Source organism: Taurulus bubalis (assembly GCF_910589615.1).
Source record: "Taurulus bubalis genome assembly, chromosome: 7".
Taxonomy (NCBI): Eukaryota; Metazoa; Chordata; class Actinopteri; order Perciformes; family Cottidae; genus Taurulus; species Taurulus bubalis.
Window position 1 is genome coordinate 290,350 of NC_136595.1, and position 26,960 is coordinate 317,309.

General features: G+C 45.3%; 1 protein-coding gene across 1 annotated transcript in view; it reads right to left on the reverse strand.

The window, feature by feature from the left end:
• Positions 1–1,620: 1,620 nt before the first annotated feature.
• nfic (nuclear factor I/C) overlaps positions 1,621–26,960 on the reverse strand; it is a gene marked incomplete at both ends in the record, with an annotated part of 61,859 nt that continues 36,519 nt past the window's right edge. The window contains 4 exons of the mRNA XM_079221299.1: positions 1,621–1,641; positions 7,640–7,728; positions 23,205–23,388; positions 24,374–24,531. Of these exons, the coding sequence (XP_079077425.1) occupies positions 1,621–1,641; positions 7,640–7,728; positions 23,205–23,388; positions 24,374–24,531 (452 nt within the window). The remainder of the gene's footprint in view (positions 1,642–7,639; positions 7,729–23,204; positions 23,389–24,373; positions 24,532–26,960) is intronic.

Genomic DNA, 26,960 nt, shown 5'->3' on the forward strand with positions numbered 1-26,960 from the left:
GCCTGGGAGATTAAAATATGGCACATATTCTACAAATGTATATTCAGTGGCTTCATCTCAAAAGATATGGGGTACAAAATAGCAAAAGGCCAGGGGCAAATATAAATAATGTTAGATGTTACTACTGAGTTGTTGCTATTGTAGGAACTGACATCTCTCTCTTTGTTACGTAGAGGATTCAAACTCAAAGTTAAAATGCAGCATGTAAGAGTTTAAGCAAATAAATGTCTTTCAAAAGATTGACTGAATGAATCGTTGAACAGCTTTGCTTTGCCTCACAACTCATATACTAAAGTCATTATCCAAATATTGTGTCAAGATTGGACACAGAAAAGCAAGAAAACTTGTTATTTGAAATACTTGTTGCTTGCTGCCTATGGTAAACCATCAAGGTTGGAGTTGAAACCATCCACAACACTGGTAACCCGTCCGTCAGCTTATCTGAACCAACACAGACCTCAGGTCGGGTCCTGGACCAAAAGCATCAACATCGACAAGAGAAACACCACGGACTTCATCCTAGTGCAATGCCTGCTGCCTCTCTTTCTGATCCACTTCATATGAGGACAAACCCGTCACTGCTCTCTGAGACCAGACAGAGCAGGACGAGGGGGAAGCGGAGGAACTCAACCTGACGCACACGATGCTACAGCCCAACACGCTGAGACCAGCAGCCAGTCTGCTGCTCACCTGGTCCAGAGGCCGCTGCACGTCTCCTCCAAGCAACACGGCCAGAATGATGAGCGTCTGAAGGAGAAGACGCCCTCGGCTAACACGGCCTCTGCTGGTGCCACTGGTTCCACTCTACACTGGTGTTCCACTGCAGCACTGTGTGCTGTGTTTGAGGAGGCATGAATATAGCGCTTCTATTCCACTGTTACTTGTTTTGATACAAAAGCATATTTAAACACATGAACTTAGCAAAGCAACGTAACGGTTTCAGGCTGATGATTGTCAATCAAAAAGACAAAGCCTCTGAGAAAGAAAATGCTCAGTTTCAACTCAAAATTGTCTTCAGTTGTATCCATAACACATTCAAAAGTGCAAAGAAACATTACCTACAACAGGATCTCTCTTTCTAGTGGGTTCAGAAAAAAGGAAGGCTTATTTGCATATATATATTATAAGCAGCACCTGAAGCGGAGAGGGGCATTCTGGGTGTTCAGGAGTTTTGAGGTCGGTCCCAGGGAGGAGGCCTTGCACTGGGTTTAGAGTAGAGACCCAGGGGAAGGGGGAAGGGCTGATTCCAGCCTCATCATAGGAACACATTGGGGATACAGGTTTCTTAGGATCTGGTTCTGGTCTGGTTCTGGTCTGGTTCTGGTCTGAGTTCTTCTCCACCAAACACTGAACACCACCACCAGCGCCAGTGTGAGAACTCTTGTGTCACATGGCATAGTTCACTCTGTGTGCAACATGGTGAGTGAGAGCAGCATCCTTCTTCCATCCAAGCTGTCTCTTCAGGTACATACAGATATACAAATATCTTACACTGTATATTTATATATATGTATGACCACATGTTATACTTCTACAAAGATGAATATATCTTTCCTCTGGTAATGTCATGACAGCATCGTTTCCTTTCCCCCAGGACGTCACCTTTCCTCCACAGGTCACTCAGTTGCCCAGATACCAAGACTGGAACAGAGACAAAGACACACAATTAGAAATGCTTCTTCACACACAGGTATCCTTGGTAATCAACACACTGTACATGATAATAATGTCTTGACTGTACATTATTGTATGTAATTGTTATTTGTGAACCAAACAAAAAGCATCAAATGATGCTTTTACATCTTTTATGACTCTTACAGACTGTGAAGCTAATACAAATATATATATATATATATATATATATATATATATATATATATCCTGTTTAACTGATTAGTGCTGGCCCATTTTGTGGAACATTTAAAAACGTTTCTGATCAGCTTGGACCAGCAGCAGTGAGAAGGGTTACTCAGAACGGCCTGATGTTCTACTGCTGCTCACACGGCCAGATGTTAGTCACGTTATATAATAATGAGAAGAAGGATTATTTAGAACTGAATCCTGCACTGATGCTCACCCTCAACCCAAACTGTAGTAATCCATGAGGGCACCAATCAAATGAAGAGGATGTGTTTGTGTACAGATTGTAAAGCCCTCTGAGGCACATTTGTGATTTTGGGCTATACAAAATAAATTGAATTGACATTATGAACTTCAGTCATTTGCTTCTGCACAATAAGTGTGTCTTGTCTGGACATCTGATTCTCTTAAGAACCGTCTCCACTGTGCAGTCTGGGGATGTCCTTCATCAAAGATGACAATCGAAAGAGAAGATCTCTAGCAGCCAATTAAAAATCTGCTCCTGCATCTCACTGTGAAACATCCAGTGGCAGCCGATGTGCAGCTCTGGAGACCAGCGACAGGCTGTGTCAACATTCTGTTGTGAGAACAGCTACAGAACAAATGAACTGATCGGAACACAGTGGCTAACCCGACATTAACCACTATAAACTCAACTAAATGCCTGTGACTACAAACATGGATCATTTGAGTGAATGACTTCACGTGTCTGCTCACCACTCACCAGGCGTTGCCTCAGCCTCTGCAGTGCCTCAGACTGAAATCCTCCAGTCAAACAGACCTTTGGACCCATCTGAGTGGGACATGAACCTGCAAGTACCTGGTAGCGTTCAACAACTGTCCAATGGAACATGGTGAAGCTGCTTTCTACTGTTTGATTTAGCATGCTGTTATTTGAAATATAATTCCCTCTCCCATTCATTTGAACATGCAGGGACCATCATTTTTACAGATTTTATAAAGAACTTCATGTATCTCGTCCGCGAAGCCAAATGTGTTTTGGGGCGCTTCAAAGGGACTCCGTCGCAGCACCTGGGCACAACGAATCCCTACGAACGGCAGGTTACTCGACCCTAGATTGAGCTGATTAGATTAGAGTTGAGATGCTGAACAACTGTAGTGGAGTAGCCATTTGGCTAGACCAGGGGTCAGCAGCCTTTCCTATCCAAAGACCCAATTTGCCCTTTTTTCCACCAAATTGAATTTGTCTGGTGCCACAAAAGCTATTTGATATCACAGCTTATAAAGTTGTATACAGTCATATTATATATACAAAAACTAAAGTCTGTTTAATTTATACAATTTTGGAACAAGAATAAAGACAATTCTTGACATTGTATTGCTATTTTACCTGTAAACAACAATATCAAACTGTTATGAAGAGGAGAATAAAATACACTGTCATGTGTTGGCCAACATTGAGGTGAACTGAACACACAACTATGCAGGTCTTGACTCCTCCCCATATGTGTGCTCATGGGGTAGAGTCCTGTCACCCTGAGGTAGGGCTCCATGTCCTCCACACCGTTCTCATGTCTACGGTCCTTCATCCAGACACTGAACCCATAGTTGCTCCCCGGCGCTTCACAGCAGCCCACTGCCCCTAGTAAAGGATGGTTTAAATGCAATAACGTATTATTTAAATAGCAACTGAAATAAATAGGCCATGTCCACACTACTACGTTTACGATTTAAAACGCATATATTTTTCTACGTTTCCACTGAGCGTCCTCACTACGCCTGAGTTTTAGACTAGAGGACCAAACAGAGGAGTTTGGAAACGCTCGAGGACGGATCTGTCTTCACTAGCGGACGCCTCAGTGTCTCATGAGCTGCCACACAACCAGCAGCAGGAGTGGAGTCAGGGTTAGGGTGATCCACTTCCTGAAAGTATATCTACTTTACTCAGTTTGCTGCAGCAGTTGAGGAATCGCTCTTCTTCATCTTGGCCGTGAAAGCTAATGAATACGCAGAAATAAACTCTCTACAGTTCTCCGTGACTTTTATTTATTTGTATTTATCCATTGACAGTTTCCGGATGGCGGAGCTCTGTGAAAAAATAATATTTTTATTTTCAGTGAACCAATATCACCTCCTAGATAAGAGGACTTCCCTTTGAAAGTAATTTGATGTAATCTAATGTATTTTTGTCAACGCCTCAGGGCCGAAGAGCTGCATGCGCCACCGGAGCCGCGGGTTGCCGACCCCTGGGCCAGACCCTACGATGAAAGGGTATGGTATGGGTTTAAGTGATGGAATGAGGCGGAGAACTCAGAACATCTGAGGCAAGAATGTTGTTTCAAAAGTTCGAGCAATGTGATGATTACTGTCTCCGGAGCGGATGGTGTGAATGCATACTGATGGAGAGTTAGCAGCAATAGATAGCATCCAGGATTATGAGCAAGTTCTTTGCGTAGAAGACTTTTCAGTGTGATGTCATGGATTAGGTTAGATAGTTAGGACGGCGGGAGGCCAGGCTAGTTATATTAGAAGCTTATTCTATAGGAATTGGCTATCACAGAATGGGAAAAGATAACAAAGAAAAGGTCAGGGGACAACATTTAACGAGGGGAAGATTATGGTGTTCTTGGTCACGTTGAGGAAGTAATGGAAACTCTTCAAAGCTGACCAGTTGAACTAAGTGAAGGAGAAAGGTTATCGACAATGGAGTTCTGTTAACCGATGATTGGATAATTAGGGCAGGATTTACAAGTTGAACGACAATGTAGAATATGGAGGAACCGATGTTGGATGGGTGTCTGAAAGAGGGCAGAACTTCTGAATTGAGAAACAAGAAAAGGTGGACATGTGCTGCGTGGAGACGTCCTGGTAGGTAATAGATGGGGGGGGGGGGTGTATTCTTACATGCATCGAGATTCTCTCTTGACCGATTATGACTCGATGCAGAAAACTCAGTATTCGTCAATTTAAAACCCAATTCTCCCAATTATGATCACCTGTAACAATGACGTGACGCCGGGCTGTCCGTTACTGCTGCACCTGAATGCAACAGACGTAATACACATGCTTCTTGTTTATCTTCTAAACTAGGCTAAATACCTGCAGTATTTATTGCAGTTTTGGTGAGGGCGGCTGAGCTTAAGCAGCCAACATGGCTACAATCTAACCGGCATCCCCTGGCTTAAAACTAATGCATGGGAGCATTTCGCTTCTTCTTTCGCCCAACTCGGAAAGGGTGAAGTAAATTGCGAAGTAGACAGCCCTTTTTTTGACATGGATTTGCGCCCCTACACGGTAATTGAGAATCAGAGCTTTCGCACTATGCTGCACGTTGAAACCGAGATACAACATTCATCTAGATGTTTTCATGGACACTTCCATACTCTACAACCAAACCAACGCTAAAGTCATGGAGTCAGTGAGGAAAGCGGGTAGGATGGTTGTGACACGCTATGTGTGGACATCCGTGTCACTGTAAACATGCACTTTATCACTGTACTTTCTTCTATTGTTACTAACATGTCATTAATAATAGATAATGGGGGTTGATCTTTTTAAATTATGAATTATTACAAATATGCAGTGTGTAAAAATAGCAGAAAAACACAGTGAGGAAAAATACATCATGTCCCTCTGAATCGGAATCAAATTAAATCGTGAGGTGCCGAGAGATTCCCACCCACGGATTAAGCAGAGCGTGAACAACATGAGGGATGGGGAGACGTGGCATCCTTTGATGATGAAGTAAACCACTGCAAGGTGGTCGAGAGTAAAGAAATGGACTTGCTGGACTATTTGTGGCCCCACCGACTGGCTGTGGCTACTATTGGGTAGATTTCGTAGAGCGAAGAGGAAACGACTTGGCATTCACTTGTGAGCTCCCAACCGACAGAGGGGCTCGTTATGTACTATAGCAGAGTGTCATGGAGAAACTGCTGGCGATAATGCAAGTTTCAGGCACTTCCGAATTGGCTTCACTTTTCAGAACTGGAGGATGCCGCCAAGTTAACATGTAGTATCGTCAGAATCATATATTTTTTTCAAGGTGAAAACTGTCGAAGTGCTTAATATTGATGCAGAGGGTTTTGTACCACATGCAATGGAATGGAATGGAAAAGGAAAACCAGAAAAATTTGTAAATGCTAAAAAAGAAAAAAAACATTATTAAAACATTGCCCTCCAAGCTCAGGGACAGATAGCGAACAGTGGCATGTGACATCCAGGAAAGGCATTGTCAAAGTGGACTGATATAGTTTTTTTAGCGTCAAGTGAAGATTGCAACAGGTCCTGTATTTGGAAACATACAATATAGTCCAAAGTTACTGGCAAACAAAGAAGACAGCAGAGCAAAACCGTCACCTCTCTCAAGGAAGTAGCTTTGCCACTATGGTTACTGCAGTTGAAAGAAAGACTAGAACGGGAAACAAGGTTAAAGATGGACACTCATCTGAAAGGACTTGCCTGTAATGCAAAAGTGGACACATGCTGGAGCTGTGCGCTCTATTGGAGAAGAGGGCACACAGTGAGAAGATTGATTTCCTGAAAAAGAATGGAGTTTGTTTTGGCTGCTTGTGTATTGGGCACATCAGCGAAGACTGGAGGAAATGTCTCTCCTGCAAAACATGTGGTTTAAGAACCTAATATGCGTCACATCCATCCTAAGGAAATGGGAGCATATGTGGAGAAAGGCAAGAGCAACTTTGAGGGTGCAGTGGACAGTTCTTTGGCCAGTGAACAAGAGTGTAAGCTAGCCATCAGCTAGTTTAATCAGTGGAAACCTACACCTTCTGAGACCCAGGGTCAAACACATCTACCTGCCTGAGATAGATGCAGAAGTGTAACTCTTGATAGGCTTTGGAGTGTGGATGAATATGACATTGCATTGCATTGACGCTTTTATCCAAAGCGACTTGCAACACATTCATACACCTTAGACGCAGCTACGGGAGCAACTTGGGGTTAAGTGTTTTGCCCAAGGACACATCGGCAAGGGCTAGTGGAGCCAGGGATTGAACCACCGATGCTCTGAAGGACAAACCTGCTCACCACTGAGCCACAGTCACCCAGACATCAAGGCGATGCTCGGTTGGACGGTGAACTTGGTGGAGAATGCTGTGATGGAGTAGTTACTGCTAAATGGAGCTGCAGGTCAACAGCAAACAGACGATAGTCTCTTCAGAAGAACCTCCCTTTTGATGACTGTATTCAGCCTCTCTGTGACTCATTGTAGCCTATATACACGTAGCTACTTCCTGTTTTCAATATAAGGTGTTTTCAAATGAATACCAGTCATTGTAAAAAATGATTCATTATTTCCCCCCAGTATCCCAAAAATCAAAGATTAAAGGTATTTCCCTCACATTTTAGTGGAATTATCCTTTTAATTTATGAGGGACATAGGTAATGTGTTTTGTACTTCTTGGAAACTAAATAAAATGTATCTTATTTTTGTTATATATGTATTTTGTGTACACCCTCTGTGAACAACTTATTTTCAAAACTAGACCTAGTCCCTCCGCTAACTTTGCTACAATGGATAGAGACTTATTATATTATACTTTAGTTTACCTTCGTGTCAGTTGACTTGACCTCAGTCATCTATACATGCTGCATTGTACTCCTGATCTCTGTTTTCTCCACATAATGAGTTGGTTACTCTTATTTCAAGATAACACAGTTTGTTATCTCAAGATCACAAGTTAATCAACTTGATTTGTTTTTGTTACAGATTATGGACCCTTAACCCTCCAATACTCTGGGTTGGAGATCTGAATATCTTCTAAATTAAGTTTAACATTGTCAAACAAACCATACTAACCTGGGTTTGGTAGAGTCCACCTGGGTCTCGAGGGGTGACTCCAACGAAGGAGGTGCGATTGGCAGGGGGAGTCCCAGGGGCCGAGTAAGCTGAGGGGGTTGCGTTAACAACATCAGTCTCATACTGTCGCTCATACTGCCATGTTGCTTGTTAAATTGCAGTAGCCTACTTCTACCCAAATCTGTCTAGTTTAATAAGGAGCTACAACAGTGAAAAGAAATAAAACTGGCCAACCCTAACTGCTGGCAAATACGTCCCTCTATGGTTGTGTTATGTTGTACCTAGGGACATGAAACACCAACAGAGGCAGCAGATCAGATGCAGGACAGCTACTGCTCCTCTCTGTCTTTATTGTATGTCTATAGCAGACAGGAAGTCAAACTCCACCCAGCTGATATGTTTAGACCTGACCTGAGAGGTATTCCAGATTGTGGAACTGGCAAAATGTCCAACACTAGGTAACATTAACCCACTTATGCTGCAGGAGCGTAGCAGAATATCATGTCACGGGTCCATTGTTTTCGCTGTTGTCTGCTTTGGGGACGAGTTCTGGATCCCTGGCTCGTTTGCTGATTCCAGATGCACTTTGGAGAGTGATAAGTCAATATCACATCCCACTAGGGACAGCAATAACAAACACTGAAACAGAAACTACCACTTTTGATGGGGCAGGCCAACCAAGACTATAATAATACAGATTATAGAAGAAAAAAGGATTACAGTGCATTCAGCAAAGCAAACCAAAAACCTACAAAGCATCTTGACTCGCTGAACCCTGTATTAGGGGAACAGGCAGGAATGTGGACCATCCCCCAGTTTACAAACTGCATCTCATGTTCACCCTCTAGTCCACAAGCACTTCACTCACCGACTAAAACTAGGATGGACACTCCAGAACAGGGAACGCATCGGACCCACAACCTCTTCTCTCTCCCTCTTCCCCTCCACCTCCTCAGACAACCTCTTCACCTCCACCTCCTCTCATTCCCTCCACCTCTTCTAACCCCCTCTTCACCTCCACCTCCTCTCATTCTCTTCCCCTCCACCTCCCTTCTTCCCCTCCACCTCCTCTAACCCTCTCTTCCCCTCCACCTCCTCTAACCCCCTCTCTTCCCCTCCACCTCCTCTAACCCCCTCTCTTCCCCTCCACCTCCTCTCATTCCCTCGACCTCCTGTAACCCCCTCTTCCCCTCCACCTCCTCTAACCCCCTCTCTTCCCCTCCACCTCCTCTAACCCCCTTTCTTCCCCTCCACCTCCGCTAACCCCCTCTCTTCCCCTCCACCTCCTGCAACCCCCTCTTCACCTCCACCTCCTCTAACCCCCTCTCTTCCCCTCCACCTCCTCTAACCCCCTCTCTTCCCCTCCACCTCCTCTAACCCTCTTTTCACCTCCACCTCCGCTAACCCCCTCTTCCCCTCCACCTGCCTTCTTCCCCTCCACCTCCTCTAACCCCCTCTTCCCCTCCACCTCCCTTCTTCCCCTCCACCTCCTCTAACCCCCTCTTCCCCTCCACCTCCTCTCTTCACCTCCACCTCCGCTAACCCTCTCTTCCCCTCCACCTCCCTTCTTCCCCTCCGCCTCCTCTAACCCTCTCTTCCCCTCCACCTCCTCTAACCCCTCTCTTCCCCTCCACCTCCCTTCTTCCCCTCCACCTCCTCTAACCCTCTCTTCCCCTCCACCTCCTCTAACCCCCTCTCTTCCCCTCCACCTCCTCTAACCCCCTCTCTTCCCCTCCACCTCCTCTAACCCTCTTTTCACCTCCACCTCCTCTAACCCCCTCTTCCCCTCCACCTCCTCTAACCCCCTCTTCCCCTCCACCTCCTCTAACCCTCTTTTCACCTCCACCTCCTCTAACCCCTCTCTTCCCCTCCACCTCCCTTCTTCCCCTCCACCTCCTCTAACCCTCTCTTCCCCTCCACCTCCTCTAACCCCCTCTCTTCCCCTCCACCTCCGCTAACCCCCTCTCTTCCCCTCCACCTCCTCTCATTCCCTCGACCTCCTGTAACCCCCTCTCCACCTCCACCTCCTCTAACCCCCTCTTCCCCTCCACCTCCTCTAACCCCCTCTTCCCCTCCACCTCCTCTAACCCCCTCTTCCCCTCCACCTCCTGTAACCCCCTCTCCACCTCCACCTCCTGTAACCCCCTCTTCCCCTCCACCTCTTCTCTTCCCCTCCACCTCCTCTAACCCCCTCTCTTCCCCTCCACCTCCTCTAACCCTCTTTTCACCTCCACCTCCTCTAACCCTCTTTTCACCTCCACCTCCTCTAACCCCCTCTCTTCCCCTCCACCTCCTCTAACCCCCTCTTCCCCTCCACCTCCTCTCTTCACCTCCACCTCCGCTAACCCCCTCTTCCCCTCCACCTCCTCTAACCCCCTCTTCCCCTCCACCTCCTCTCTTCACCTCCACCTCCTCTAACCCCCTCTCTTCCCCTCCACCTCCTCTAACCCTCTTTTCACCTCCACCTCCACTAACCCCCTCTCTTCCCCTCCACCTCCTCTAACCCCCTCTCATTCCCTCGACCTCCTGTAACCCCCTCTCCACCTCCACCTCCGCTAACCCCCTCTTCCCCTCCACCTCCTCTTTTCACATCCACCTCCTCTAACCCCCTCTTCCCCTCCACCTCCTCTCTTCCCCTCCACCTCCTCTAACCCTCTTTTCACCTCCACCTCCTCTAACCCCCTCTTCCCCTCCACCTCCTCTAACCCTCTTTTCACCTCCACCTCCGCTAACCCTCTCTTCCCCTCCACCTCCTCTTTTCACCTCCACCTCCTCTAACCCCCTCTTCCCCTCCACCTCCGCTAACCCTCTCTTCCCCTCCACCTCCTCTTTTCACATCCACCTCCTCTAACCCCCTCTTCCCCTCCACCTCCTCTAACCCTCTCTTCCCCTCCACCTCCTCTAACCCTCTTTTCACCTCCACCTCCTCTAACCCCCTCTTCACCTCCACCTCCACTAACCCCCTCTTCCCCTCCACCTCCGCTAACCCCCTCTTCCCCTCCACCTCCTCTAACCCTCTCTTCACCTCCACCTCCTCTAACCCCCTCTTCCCCTCCACCTCCTCTAACCCCATCTTCCCCTCCACCTCCTCTAACCCTCTCTTCCCCTCCACCTCCTCTAACCCCCTCTTCCCCTCCACCTCCTCTAACCCTCTTTTCACCTCCACCTCCCCTAACCCCCTCTTCCCCTCCACCTCCTCTCATTCCCTCGACCTCCTGTAACCCCCTCTCCACCTCCACCTCCTCTAACCCCCTCTTCCCCTCCACCTCCTCTCTTCACCTCCACCTCCTCTAACCCCCTCTTCCCCTCCACCTCCTCTAACCCTCTCTTCCCCTCCACCTCCTCTAACCCTCTTTTCACCTCCACCTCCTCTAACCCCCTCTTCACCTCCACCTCCACTAACCCCCTCTTCCCCTCCACCTCCGCTAACCCCCTCTTCCCCTCCACCTCCTCTAACCCTCTCTTCACCTCCACCTCCTCTAACCCCCTCTTCCCCTCCACCTCCTCTAACCCCATCTTCCCCTCCACCTCCTCTAACCCTCTCTTCCCCTCCACCTCCTCTAACCCCCTCTTCCCCTCCACCTCCTCTAACCCTCTTTTCACCTCCACCTCCCCTAACCCCCTCTTCCCCTCCACCTCCTCTCATTCCCTCGACCTCCTGTAACCCCCTCTCCACCTCCACCTCCTCTAACCCCCTCTTCCCCTCCACCTCCTCTCTTCACCTCCACCTCCTCTAACCCCCTCTTCCCCTCCACCTCCTCTCATTCCCTCGACCTCCTGTAACCCCCTCTCCACCTCCACCTCCTCTAACATTCTCTTTCCCTCCACCTCCTCCCTTCTGAGCTGCTGAATCTTCTACCAAATCTTCTACCAACTCTATCTGCCAAGTGCCAAAAGCAAAACAAAAAGTAAAATGTAATTCAAATCAATACGATCAAAAAAAAAGTCAAATATTTGTTGGAATATTACAGGGAAGAAAGAAATCTAACAACAATAACAAGGTGCAGTCTACTGTCACTGCCTCTCAGTTTAATGCAGGCAGCACTTAGTATTGTCCCTCAATAAAGGACTGGTCATCTTTCTTCATCTGAGAGCAGTAGAAAACATTCAGCTTTTGAATGCATTTAAAAAATATATATTTTCCTAATGTTCTTATATTTGTCACATTTGGTGAGGATGTTTCTCTGTTTCAGGCTCACAAAGGGAGCAGTGAGGCATAGCAATAAACTGCCTCTCCAGGTTTTCCTGTGTTGCTATGCATTTCCATGTGGTATGAAAATGAACAGTTCAATACTAGGAGCGCAGTGGAGCTACTTAGCTGTCAGTGTAACTTGCTTCACTTATGGTTCAAAATTACACAGCCAAATTGCATGCTGGGAAGTTGGGCGGCGGACAGCTGTTTGTGTGGTCTTCCGGTCTGTCTCTTCCTGTTTTTTTTGTGCACGAACTCTACCCAGCATGCAATTTGCCGCTGTAATTTTAAAACAAGTGTGAACCATGTCTAAAGCAAGTTACCCTGACAGGTAAGTAGCTCCACTGCACTCCCAGAATAAAACTGTAATAAATAAATGTTGCTGCCTGCTGTTGTTGCAGCTATAGACAGCTCGCTGTCTTGCTTCAAAGCGTGATGAAACATGCCGTAACCCCCGGTGTGGTTCAGTTCACCAGTCACTCAAATGGCATGAACAAAAAAGTTAACGTTAAACCGGCACACCTGAGGATCTGGCTAAAGTTTTTTTTACTCAAAGTAGAATGAATCAAATCACGTCGTTGGGCTTAGCCTACAACGTGACGTCGTGGTCATAAGAGACCCAGAATTAAATAGTTTAAGGAAGAGGACGCTCTATATGCAGCGCAGCTTGATGCAGGGCTGAGATGAGGTGGAGCTGGGCCTGAAGGTGGAGGTCAAAACAGACGTGAGAGGAGCAGTACGAGTTCGGTACGAGTGCCATATGTTTCTGGAAACCTACGATTCTTGTGATTCCAGCTGTGTACCCCGTTTCAAGATCAGACCACCACAGCAGCTACAAACAAGACTTTTGTCAGACAACAACAAACAAACAAACGATAGCAAAATCCAGGCAACTCACCGATGACGCCTCATATTGATCCATAAATACATAACATTCCAACAAAAACGGCGTTGTTACGTCGTAAAGGTCCAATAAAAATAAATCCCATAAAAGATTTAGTCCAAAACACGTGACTACATCCATAAATATCCACCAACTGGCGTTGCATTATTTCATATCAGCTGGAAGATATGAAAGAAAAATGGAAAAAAAATCAAGTTTGCATGAGAGCACAGCTAATAACTCGGCACCAAAATGACCGCCGAAATCTAAGCTTCATATTGGATCCCCACTTGAACCAATAGGAGCTTCATGTCCTGACTGACAGGCTACATTACCCAACCAGAAGCTACGTTGAAGTTTAGGCTCTATTTTCTTACGTGGCTCAAGCCTGTCACGTCGTACAGCTCAGATGACAGGCGTTTCGGACAGCCAATGAAATTGTCTAAAAAACGGGACTAAGCAAGAGGGGGTGGGGATGATCCCAACAGGCTTCAGCTTCACCAGAACAAACTTCTGCTCATAGATCCTCAGTCTGTCATTGAAATAGCATAAAAATGCATTTATACTTCATTTTCTCTGTATCAGCAATACTGGTAGTACATATGAATAGAACCTCTATAAGTTTGCAAGAATATAAGCCTTTTTAATAGGTATATAGTGTATATATCATGAATATTTTCAGTCTCAAAATGGAAAAACGCCTAGACATTTCATAAGAAAAACATATGTAAAATATTCATTTTCTGTGATATTGTTATCTGCTTTTTCAGGCTATGGTCCTATTGTGTTTTCCAGTCCATAAGTCCCATTTATAGTCATCTACAGGCATCTATTTACAAAGAAATGTTCAGACGGAAATAAAAACCTTATACTCTAGTGTGTTCAAACTCATATAACTCAGTGTCAGCAGCACTTATAGTGATTCTGACTATTGAGGGAAAGAAAGTTGTTTTTTTCTCATGGAGCAAAACACTGTAGAACCGAGACAAGAATTGACTGAGATCAAAATAGATGTTGCTTCTTTTTCCAGGCGAGAGCATGCAGGCTCTTGTAAGAACTACAGTTTCTATGTTGAATGAAATGGATGAACATACTTCTTTTTTCTTTGGGCTGGAGAAGCAACAGGGGAAGATGAGCACATGCACTGTTTGCGTTTGTCAGATTTGCGGGTCACTTCTGAATTAAGAAATGAGGGATGGGACTGTGGACTATTATGATAAACTGTAGCAAACAAGTGTGATCCAGTCAGGTGGCCACCTCTGGTTCTGCCGAGTGAAGCCAAAGGAAAGTGTCTTAAAACTTGCATTCTCTCTACTGACCACCAGGGGGCACCTCCTCTACTTCTCTCTTGATTTATTCCCTCAGTAAGCATTGTAAACATGAGTTTAGGGTCTCAATCTCTAGTTTCAAGGCTTACTGTGATTGACAGGTCGCTGTCACTACCAGAGCTGTATATGGCGTCTCTACGTCACTCCTCTGCATTTCAAATATTGTAATTTCCGTTCACCGGTTGCAAAAGTCAAGATGGCGAAATCGGCAAACTCAAGGCTTCATAACGGCAGTCCAAAAACCAATTGGTGACGTCACGATGACTACATACAGTCTGTGAATCCAGCGTGTGCTGAAGTACTGATGGAGAGTTTGCCACAATTATCAGCACTGAAGGCTGAACCCAAAAATGTGCATAGCAAAACACAAATCAGAATATCAATCAGAAATAGTTTGTCCAATCACTACAAAACTCACCGGGTATGTTTCATGACAATGTTAAAAATGTGTAAAACTATTTCCCACTAGTTCCAATCATGCGCATGGGCCTGATGCAATTCTAGCCATCATTTAATGACGGTTGTCCAAACATCACCAAAGTCAGTTCTTCAGATGTTGTTCTGCTGCTGTAACCTGGTGTAGGAAGCTCTTGGTGACTACAAGCAGGCGAAAGTGGTGCTTTACAGACGATGTCTTCTTCAGAGCAAGTCAGGATCAAGTCTTTCTTTGTCATACCTCCCAGATGCACCGGTGATTATGCATGTCTGTTGAAATGAGATTCCTCCTCTGGTGAAACTGTATTAGCAACTGGATTTCTGTGATCTGGCCTTTTCTTTCATATCATGATCATATTTGTGTGGAGGTCCATAGAGATGTCTGCCTTCTACAATGGGACGATATGGCACTCAGCTTGTAGTACTATGTAGATCTTACATGAAACTGCTCACAACAAGGTCTGTGGTTCATCTTAAGTAACTGGGTCATGATTTATGGAAAGAGTCATTGCTGTTTTTCAAATGGATTTTTGGACGGGGAGGGAACAGGAAACAATCCCCCAAAAAATGCAACATAGTTTAATTTCCCCATGTTCGGTTCCAAATGAACCAAACTACAGGAGCGAAAACAGTCTCATTGCGTGAGGAACGTCTTTGTTGTGAGCAGTTAGATTATTTGTTCTGGTGTGAATTGACACTTTCCTAAGTCCCGCCCCACGAACGTAGACTGGCCAGTGTCCGACCACTATCCCGCGGTGCTCCATAGACTCTCGTGCAACAGTATTAGATGTTTCACATTATCCGGCTGGTTTAGAGGGACTGTGTTGTTCCTTAATTGTCTTCTGTCTCGATCGTCGGGTGGTGGTTCACTTTTCAGCTTTAGCTTCTATCGTGATCTTTTTAAGTGGGGGCTCCATGGTAACGTAGCTCGATAGACAGCTTGATGGAGTAGCCAAGGGTCAATAGGAAATATTTAACATCCTTAAAATGTAGCTTTGTATTTGACAGGTTCTCCATAGCCTCTGGGGTGGTGCGGCTTCCTTCTGCCGTTTTATATCGTGTCTCCCATTGGAATGAAACCCCCTACTCTCCTAATGCACTGGTACATCCTTCTCAAAGACACACACACACACACACACACACAAACATTATGTTTCTGTGTGTCTTTGAGAAGGATGTACCAGTGCATTAGGAGAGTAGGGTACGAGGCAGTGTTTCTCTTCTACTGGTTGATTGTGTCATCAGATCTCTGCCTCACACTGTGTATTGTTCGCTCTCTGAAGTCTATGATTTTCCCTCCTTCAGCATCCTGCGACGGCAGGGAAGTCTGGGTGTTGAGTTAATGGAAGGTGTTGGAGGCAAGTTGCTGGGGATTGCCAACCTGTAGCTCTTCCTGATGAGAACAGGCTTTGATTGTATATTTCAACACAGACTTCAGTATCTAGAAACTGTTCCTGACCCTTGAACCATAACTGTCCTGTTGTGGCAGAGGAGAGGTCTGTGCATTCATAGACAGTCATTTGTCTTCATTTGCTTATGCATTGTTCTTCATCTGAGCAATGATTCCCATATTGTGCCAGTTAGTCGGGTGGTGAGTGAAGAACAGCAAGTTGCATTTCACCTTACAGTTGTTCCTCTTTGTAGGGCCTGTTATCAATGTTCCTGGCTTGTCACTCAGGACAATTTAAGGACTTCTTCGGAATATTACATTTCATTTACATTCATGTGTCCCGAGTGTCTATGTGTAGCTGGACATGTTTCTACTGTCGGTCTTAACTTCCTGCTGTTCAGTCGCTGCTCCTATATGTCCATCATGGTGGATCCTAGCGGACCGTTTGTGATAACTGCTTCACTGTTTGAAAGCAGTTCTCTTCAGAAGATCTGGTCCTGAAGATGACTTTGAGTGTTGAGTCCGCTGATGAAATGAACAGGGCTCTGGGAATCTTAGCTGACAAAGTAGACAAAGCAAACAAAGTGATGGAGTCGGCATTGTTGTTAATAATGGGTTCATTTTAGTGTTTCCTCGCACTGTAGCGGCAAAAGAGCCATGATTAAATGATGATGTGTTGTTGAGACACGGACAGTCAGAGAAATGCTGTCCGACTGAATATTTACTGTTAAACATGTTGACTCACGCAATCTGATGTGTAAGCTGCAGGTAAAGGGAAAGTCCCAGTAGAGTCAGAGTAGAGACGAGGGGACAGCAGAGACACAGTAGAGTCAGAGTAAAGACGAGGGGACAGCAGAGACACAGTAGAGTCAGAGTAAAGACGAGGGGACAGCAGAGAGACAGTAGAGTCAGAGTAAAGACGAGGGGACAGCAGAGACACAGTAGAGTCAGAGTAAAGACGAGGGGACAGCAGAGAGACAGTAGAGTCAGAATAGAGACGAGGGGACAGCAGAGAGACAGTAGAGTCAGAGTAGAGACGAGGGGACAGCAGAGACACAGTAGAGTCAGAGTAGAGACGAGGGGACAGCAGAGACACAGTAGAGTCAGAGTAGAGACGAGGGGACAGCAGAGACACAGTAGAGTCAGAGTAAAGACGAGGGGACAGCAGAGAGACAGTAGAGTCAGAGTAAAGACGAGGGGACAGCAGAGACACAGTAGAGTCAGAATAGAGACGAGGGGACAGCAGAGACACAGTAGAGTCAGAGTAGAGACGAGGGGACAGCAGAGAGACAGTAGAGTCAGAGTAGAGACGAGGGGACAGCAGAGAGACAGTAGAGTCAGAGTAGAGACGAGGGGACAGCAGAGAGACAGTAGAGTCAGAATAGAGACGAGGGGACAGCATAGAGACAGTAGAGTCAGAGTAGAGACGAGGGGACAGCATAGAGACAGTAGAGTCAGAGTAGAGACGAGGGGACAGCAGAGAGACAGTAGAGTCAGAGTAGAGACGAGGGGACAGCCGAGAGATAGTAGAGTCAGAGTAGAGACGAGGGGACAGCAGAGACACAGTAGAGTCAGAGTAGAGACGAGGGGACAGCAGAGACACAGTAGAGTCAGAGTAAAGACGAGGGGACAGCAGAGAGACAGTAGAGTCAGAATATAGACGAGGGGACAGCAGAGACACAGTAGAGTCAGAGTAAAGACGAGGGGACAGCAGAGACACAGTAGAGTCAGAGTAAAGACGAGGGGACAGCAGAGAGACAGTAGAGTCAGAGTAGAGACAAGGGGACAGCAGAGACACAGTAGAGTCAGAGTAAAGACGAGGGGACAGCAGAGACACAGTAGAGTCAGAGTAAAGATGAGGGGACAGCAGAGAGACAGTAGAGTCAGAGTAAAGACGAGGGGACAGCAGAGACACAGTAGAGTCAGAGTAGAGACGAGGGGACAGCAGAGAGACAGTAGAGTCAGAATAGAGACGAGGGGACAGCAGAGAGACAGTAGAGTCAGAGTAGAGACGAGGGGACAGCAGAGACACAGTAGAGTCAGAGTAGAGACGAGGGGACAGCAGAGACACAGTAGAGTCAGAGTAGAGACGAGGGGACAGCAGAGACACAGTAGAGTCAGAGTAAAGATGAGGGGACAGCAGAGACACAGTAGAGTCAGAGTAAAGATGAGGGGACAGCAGAGAGACAGTAGAGTCAGAGTAAAGACGAGGGGACAGCAGAGAGACAGTAGAGTCAGAATAGAGACGAGGGGACAGCAGAGAGACAGTAGAGTCAGAGTAGAGACGAGGGGACAGCAGAGACACAGTAGAGTCAGAGTAGAGACGAGGGGACAGCAGAGACACAGTAGAGTCAGAGTAGAGACGAGGGGACAGCAGAGACACAGTAGAGTCAGAGTAAAGACGAGGGGACAGCAGAGAGACAGTAGAGTCAGAGTAAAGACGAGGGGACAGCAGAGAGACAGTAGAGTCAGAGTAGAGATGAGGGGACAGCAGAGAGACAGTAGAGTCAGAGTAGAGACGAGGGGACAGCAGAGAGACAGTAGAGTCAGAATAGAGACGAGGGGACAGCAGAGAGACAGTAGAGTCAGAGTAGAGACGAGGGGACAGCAGAGAGACAGTAGAGTCAGAGTAGAGACGAGGGGACAGCAGAGAGACAGTAGAGTCAGAGTAGAGACGAGGGGACAGCATAGAGACAGTAGAGTCAGAATAGAGACGAGGGGACAGCATAGAGACAGTAGAGTCAGAGTAGAGACGAGGGGACAGCAGAGAGACAGTAGAGTCAGAGTAGAGACGAGGGGACAGCAGAGAGACAGTAGAGTCAGAGTAGAGACGAGGGGACAGCAGAGAGACAGTAGAGTCAGAATAGAGACGAGGGGACAGCATAGAGACAGTAGAGTCAGAGTAGAGACGAGGGGACAGCATAGAGACAGTAGAGTCAGAGTAGAGACGAGGGGACAGCAGAGAGACAGTAGAGTCAGAGTAGAGACGAGGGGACAGCAGAGAGACAGTAGAGTCAGAGTAGAGACGAGGGGACAGCATAGAGACAGTAGAGTCAGAGTAGAGACGAGGGGACAGCAGAGAGACAGTAGAGTCAGAGTAGAGACGAGGGGACAGCAGAGAGACAGTAGAGTCAGAGTAGAGACGAGGGGACAGCAGAGAGATAGTAGAGTCAGAGTAGAGACGAGGGGACAGCAGAGACACAGTAGAGTCATAGTAGAGACGAGGGGACAGCAGAGACACAGTAGAGTCAGAGTAAAGACGAGGGGACAGCAGAGAGACAGTAGAGTCAGAATAGAGACGAGGGGACAGCAGAGACACAGTAGAGTCAGAGTAAAGACGAGGGGACAGCAGAGAGACAGTAGAGTCAGAGTAAAGACGAGGGGACAGCAGAGACACAGTAGAGTCAGAGTAAAGATGAGGGGACAGCAGAGAGACAGTAGAGTCAGAGTAAAGACGAGGGGAAAGCAGAGACACAGTAGAGTCAGAGTAAAGACGAGGGGACAGCAGAGAGACAGTAGAGTCAGAATAGAGACGAGGGGACAGCAGAGAGACAGTAGAGTCAGAGTAAAGACGAGGGGACAGCAGAGACACAGTAGAGTCAGAATAGAGACGAGGGGACAGCAGAGACACAGTAGAGTCAGAGTAGAGACGAGGGGACAGCAGAGAGACAGTAGAGTCAGAGTAGAGACGAGGGGACAGCAGAGAGACAGTAGAGTCAGAGTAGAGACGAGGGGACAGCATAGAGACAGTAGAGTCAGAGTAAAGACGAGGGGACAGCAGAGAGACAGTAGAGTCAGAGTAAAGACGAGGGGACAGCAGAGAGACAGTAGAGTCAGAATAGAGACGAGGGGACAGCAGAGAGACAGTAGAGTCAGAGTAGAGACGAGGGGACAGCATAGAGACAGTAGAGTCAGAGTAGAGACAAGGGGACAGCAGAGAGATAGTAGAGTCAGAGTAGAGACGAGGGGACAGCAGAGACACAGTAGAGTCAGAGTAGAGACGAGGGGACAGCAGAGAGACAGTAGAGTCAGAGTAGAGACGAGGGGACAGCAGAGAGACAGTAGAGTCAGATTAGAGACGAGGGGACAGCAGAGAGACAGTAGAGTCAGAGTAGAGACCTCTTTTTGGAGTGCAATCTCCCTGCACACAAATGTCCAAACCAAGGTTGTGACAAAGCGTTACATCACTGAAAACACCAGTGAACTATTCATTCAGAAGTTCTGCTCCACACCAGGCCTCTCTTGCATCTCAGTCAATGAGCTTGTGGATGGCTTCAATTCTAAAGTTAAAAATGTTATTGATGCCATTGCACCGACTAAGGTGAAGGTTGTCTCACACTGGTCAGAATAGAGAAAAGAGGGTTAGGGTTAGGGTTAGAAAAGCAAACTCTGTAGTGAGACAGACACAACTGTACATTTAGAAAGGAAGCACACATGCTTCAGGCTGCTGTCAATGTTTGTGTCGCTGCTGAAATACTTTAACAGTGGCAGTGTCATTAACAGTGTCTTTATTTATTATAATACTGTTTCTCTCTGAATGCAATGACATACATTCTTAGTGGTTTGTGATGACAGCTTGTTGTGCAGGATCATTTGAAAAGATTGAACCTATCTCTATTTATCTATCTATTTGAACAATGCAAAACATTTCCTTGCATCTATTTTTATTTTCTTCCATAAATTGGCTTGACTTCTTCTACATTAGTTTCAATTCACTTTATTTTGTATAGCCCAAAAACACAAATACAAATTTGGTTAATGTGGTTCTAAAGATTGCAATATTAGAATTCGATGAGCTTGTTTTCCTCATGCGCAGTGAACACTTATTTAAGTAAACTCATAGAACTCATAGAACTCACTGTGCCTCATGATGGAAGTCCAAACAAATCAAATTCATATTATAGCCGCAGTACATTTTTGCACTACACCAAAGATTTATACATTTATATATATATATATATATATATATATATATATATACATATATATATATATATACATATGTATATATATATACATATGTATATATATATATATATATATATATATATATATACGTATATATATATATATATATATATATATATATATATATATATATATATATACGTATATATATATATATATGTATATATATATATATATATATATATATATATATATATATATATATATATATATATATTCCATAATATAGTATAAATCTGTGGTGTAGTGCAAAAATAAGTCCTTTACAGTCTGGATAAAATATTTCATTGAAAGGTTCATCCGCACATGGTGGCTGTGATAATCTAAGGACGTACGATATTAGTCGCTGCGTCATTCCAACAGGAAGTAGTCCTTCCAACAGGAAGTAGTCATTCCAACAGGAAGTAGTTGTGTTTGCATGAAGCAACCCTCGGCCGTCCCAGTGGAGCGTGTCCCAGTGGAGCGTGTCCCAGTGGAGCGTGTCCCAGTGGCTCTTTCATATGTTCATATGTTCTCAGCGGTCCTCAACCTGTTTTGCGTCACGGACCGGTTTCGTGTGAGACCATATTTTCACGGACCGGCTTCAAGGTGTGGGGGATGAATATGAAGAAATAAAATAATACGACCGGCATCAAAACAAATATAAAGTACATTTAAAAATCACCATTAAGCTGAATCATCACTATATTATGCAGAGCAGGCGTGAGAATCCCCTGTAGCAAAAAAACGTATCTTAAGTAGGACTCCTGATAGGTCTTTAAATGCAGCTTTCCTCTTCGTGGATGTTGTACGCTCTTCTTCTTCTCCTGGCTTCTCATTGGTCCTTTCCCTTTCCAAAGAAGCTCCCAAAAACATCACTTTTTTACTCGCTTTTGGGCTCATTTTGGTACCGAGACGAGCTTTTTGACATGAGTCAAGAGGCTCAGACGGATGTATCCGGTCATTCTTCAAAATAAAACATCTTTCAGACCGTTTAATAAATCAAATGTTTTTTCATTATTTCTGTGCGGCCCGGTGCCAAAGGACCCGGTACCAGGGGACCCGGTGCCAAAGGACCGGTACCAAGGGGCCCGGTGCCAAAGGACCCGGTGCCAAAGGACCCGGTACCAAAGGACTGGTACCAAGGGGCCCGGTACCAAGGGGCCCGGTGCCAAAGGACCCGGTACCAGGGGACCCGGTGCCAAAGGACCCGGTGCCAAAGGACCCGGTACCAAAGGACCGGTACCAAAGGACCGGTACCAGGGGACTCGGTGCCAAAGAACCGGTACCAAAGGACCGGTACCAAAGGACCCGGTGCCAAAGAACCGGTACCAAAGGACCGGTACCAAGGGGCCCAGTACCAAGGGGCCCGGTGCCAAAGGACCCGGTACCAGGGGACCCTGTGCCAAAGGACCCGGTGCCAAAGGACCCGGTACCAAAGGACCGGTACCAAGGGGCCCGGTACCAAAGGACCGGTACCAGGGGACTCGGTGCCAAAGAACCGGTACCAAAGGACCGGTACCAAAGGACCGGTACCAAGGGGCCCGGTGCCAAAGGACCGGTACCAGGGGACCCGGTGCCAAAGGACCGGTACCAAAGGACCGGTACCAGGGGTGACGGGAGAAAAAGACTGACGTGTGTTAATGTCCAGTCTACTGACTCTACTCCGTACCTTAAACCTCTACGTCACTCTGTAACTTCATTAAAACCCGCTTCACAAAGACAGGATGTTGAAATGGAGGCAGGGTTTCAGATCTCAGTAACTCTGCCTTGATTTGAATCCAGAACACAGAGTTGTAACGGACTTTTAAGTTTCATTTTAGGGGAAACGTATCACGGAACCTCCTGACATGTGTCAAGAGGTTACGTTTGAGGCTACGCACAGACTGAAGTATCCGGTCTTTTTTCAAAATAAAACGTTTTTCCGACTTTTTTTTTTTTCATACATTCTTTCTCCGCGGCCCGGTACCAAAGGACCCACGGACCGGTACCGGGCCGCGGCCCGTGGGTTGGGAACCGCTGCTCTATGACATGAACTCTATCGATACACAGACAATACGAGCTAGTATGATCAATTCACTATAGTGTAGGCGCTTTTCATGTGATCTGTTGACACTACTACTACTACTACTACTAATAAAATGCATTATTATAACAAAGAACTACAGAGATCAGGGTAACCCACAGCATTCTAGTTGTGTAAAAGCTGCATAGCTCCGTTAGGGTTGAGTCAGTCTGTCGGTCTGGAATACCCCCAGGAGCCCTCACACACTACACCCTTTGTTATCTTCCTTCTGCACTTTCATCTCAACCCGTTATGTATTTGCCTATGAATGATATGATATTGTGACACATCAACGCTGACATGAACAGTTGCTTTGACCACTTACTGGGTGACGTGGGGGAGGGCGCGCCCCCATCAGAGGAAGTGCTGGCGGCCTTTGACTCTGCAGGCAGAGCCGGCCTGGGTAAGGAGGCTGGGGGAGGAGCCAAGGAGGGGGCGGGGCCAGCAGGGGCCAACATCTGGGAGGAGATGTAGTGACTGGGCACCTTCCCTTGGTTGCTGCCATTCAGCTGGAAAACAGAAATGAAGTGTCCTAAATAACAGATCCAAAACATTTTATAATGCATTTCCCCTCTGAAGCTCAAAGCCTTCGAGAGGCAGTTTTCATCACGTTTTAAACAAAGAGTATCACAGTGTGTCGACAGGACTATGTACACATATACATATATACATATATATGTAAAACAGGAGGTGATACCGGCTCACATTACCCCTCAGAGTTCTATTGAAACCTCATGGAGAACTCCATTCTTTGTTTGACTAGTTTTGTAAATGGCAACTTGCAAATCCAAAAGGTGAAAGTGATAGCAGTGGAAACATTCATTATTATTAGTATTATGTGCTTCAAATGTAAACGTGTGTATGTAAGCAGCAACTTCTTTGTTCTCACCGTTGTTGTTTCTTATTTCTGGCTGTCTGTTTGTTTAGCTTTTACAATTACAACTAAAATATCAAAATACTAATTATAGTGCCACACTTCCAGATTACCCTCAAGGTAGATAAGTAATAATACTCAAATTGAATTAAAATACATATTTTTAAGATTGAATATATATATATATATATATATATATTATATATATATATATATATATATATATATATATATATATATATATATATATATATATATATATATATATTTGGCTAACAGGTTTAGCACATGAAACTAACTCATGCCATTGAGTCATTCCAGGTAGAATCTGTTTTACTAGTAAACTAACTAATTTCAACATCAACAACATATTTCACTCATTTTTTTTTATTGTGTCTGTCCAAACATCAGTAGATGGTGCACATTGGTGTCGACATCTACATTTCTGTGTGCCGCTGGTATTATACTCGCGGCACTGCAGCTGGCTGGTATTGGTTCATATTCATAACTAGACAGGAATAATCTGTCTGCAAAGAAGTACAATGATGTGCGTAGTGAAACACTAGCTATAGTTCAGATGAAGTATAGCAGAGCTCTGTGTTGTGTGACTGGGTACTCACTGAGCCGGGGGCTTGATTGGCAGAGTCGCAGGCCAATGAGACCAGGTCTTTGAGGGGGTCCTGGGCCAGGTGAGGAGGGTAGCGGATCGCTCCGTGGGGGAAGTAGGACGAAGGTGAGAAATGAATCGATGACGAGGGGTGAGGACTCCGAGATAGACCTGGACAGAGAGACACGAGACAACACAGTGAAGGGCATGTTGTTCCTGTGTGTGTGTGTTATGTATGCATGTATGTTATGCATGTATGTATGTATGTTATGTATGTATGTTATGTATGTTTGTATGTTTGTATGTTATTTATGTAATGTATCTACGTATATATGTTATTTATGCATGTATGTTATGTATGTAATGTATGTATGCATATCATGTATGTATGTACATTATGCATGTATGTTATGTATGTAATGTATGTATGTATATCATGTATGTATATCATGTTTGTATGTATGTTATGTATGCATGTATGTTATGTATGTAATGTATGTATGTTTATCATCTATGTATGTATGTATATTATGTATGTATGTTATTTATGCATGTATGTTATGTATGTTTGTATGTATGTTATGTATGTATGTGTGGTGGCAGGGGTGTGGTTATGCTCAGCTGCGGCGGGGGAGCGGCTCAGGGAACAGGTGCCGGGATGAGGCCTGATTGGCCTCAAGCTGAAACTGTTCATGTGTTTGTGTCCCTCTATGAAGCTCAGTAGGGGTGGAGCGGAGAGAGAGGAGAGCAGAGGCACAGTCTGCCAGAGCGTGATGTCACTATGAAACCAGTTGCTAACGATACCTCAAGTGTGCTCGTGTCATTGGTGCTGGGGGGAACTCAGGGAAGTAACAGGACCTTGTTACAGTATGTGTGTATGCATGTATGTATTTATGTCTGTATGTATTTATGTATGCATGTATTTGTGTGTATGTATGTCTGTATGTGTGTATGTATGTATGTATTTATGTGTGTATGTCTGTATGTATTTATGTGCGTGTGAGGAAGCCTTACAGGAGTGGCTAGGGAAATGGTAGGAGGCAGACACAAGAAACTTTGTAGGGAAAACCAACAAGGTGTTTTATTTTTAATAGTGACAACCTGTTACACGTGTAACCAAAATAAAGATATACAAACAAAAAACAAACAAACCAACAGTTAACTTGCCTTAACTGACTAAAGCTCAACTCATAATACAGGTAACTCTTATTTACATAACAATACATCTTTACACTGATGTCCATTCTCCTGTTACAGTCGAAGGTATCTGCAAATAGAGCCTTCCATCAGCAGGAGTAAATCTAGTCGCTTGCACTCTCTCGGTGGGTCACACACTAAATTAATCCTCCGTATGGCAGCGGGATTTGTTCTTCAGATTTGTAGGTGGAATTTCTCTGATTCTATCAGAGAGGGTTTTTTCTTTAAAAGGCACCGGCGTTATTTGTCTTCTTTCATTAGCATCGAGTCGATGTGAAGTCGTTTAATCTCTCCAGTTGATCCAGAATGCTGCAGCTGGTGTACTAATAATATAGATCACATTACTCCTGTATAAGCTGCTCTGCTGGCTTCCTGTAAGATTAAGAGTCACATGTAAAATCCTTCTCCTCACCTACAAAGCCTTAATTGGTGATACACCATCATATCTTAATTAAGGTGCTTATAGTACCATATTACCCCACTAGAGAGATTATAGTACCATATTACCCCACTAGAGAGTTCATAGTACCATATTACCCAACTAGAGAGATCATAGTACCATATTACCCAACTAGAGAGATCATAGTACCATATTACCCCACTAGAGAGTTTATAGTACCATATTACCCCACTAGAGAGTTCATAGTACCATATTACCCAACTAGAGAGATCATAGTACCATATTACCCAACTAGAGAGATCATAGTACCATATTACCCTACTAGAGAGATCATAGTACCATATTACCCCACTAGAGAGTTTATAGTACCATATTACCCCACTAGAGAGCTCATTGTACCATATTACCCATCTAGAGAGCTCATAGTACCATATTACCCCACTAGAGAGCTCATAGTACCATATTACCCATCTAGAGAGCTCATAGTACCATATTACCCCACTAGAGAGTTTATAGTACCATATTGCCCCACTAGAGAGTTTATAGTACCATATTTCCCCACTAGAGAGCTCATAGTACCATATTACCCCACTAGAGAGTTTATAGTACCATATTACCCCACTAGAGAGCTCATAGTACCATATTACCCCACTAGAGAGTTTATAGTACCATATTACCCCACTAGAGAGCTCATTGTACCATATTACCCATCTAGAGAGCTCATAGAACCATATTACCCCACTAGAGAGATGCACAACATGCTGCAGCTGCATGTTGCATGTTGTCCTCTGGACCCTCGCAGATCTGAATCCACTCTGTAAAATACATTAATACAAGTCCGTATGAGTTCACTGAAATAAAGTGATAAAACGGTGATAGAGACAACAGTTGATTACCCACCGTTCATAGCTGTAGTCAACTATCTGTTAGCTCTCGTTAGCTCGCGGCGTGTTAGCAGCACCTAACGTGACATAAACACTACTGTAGTAACGATTAACGAAGA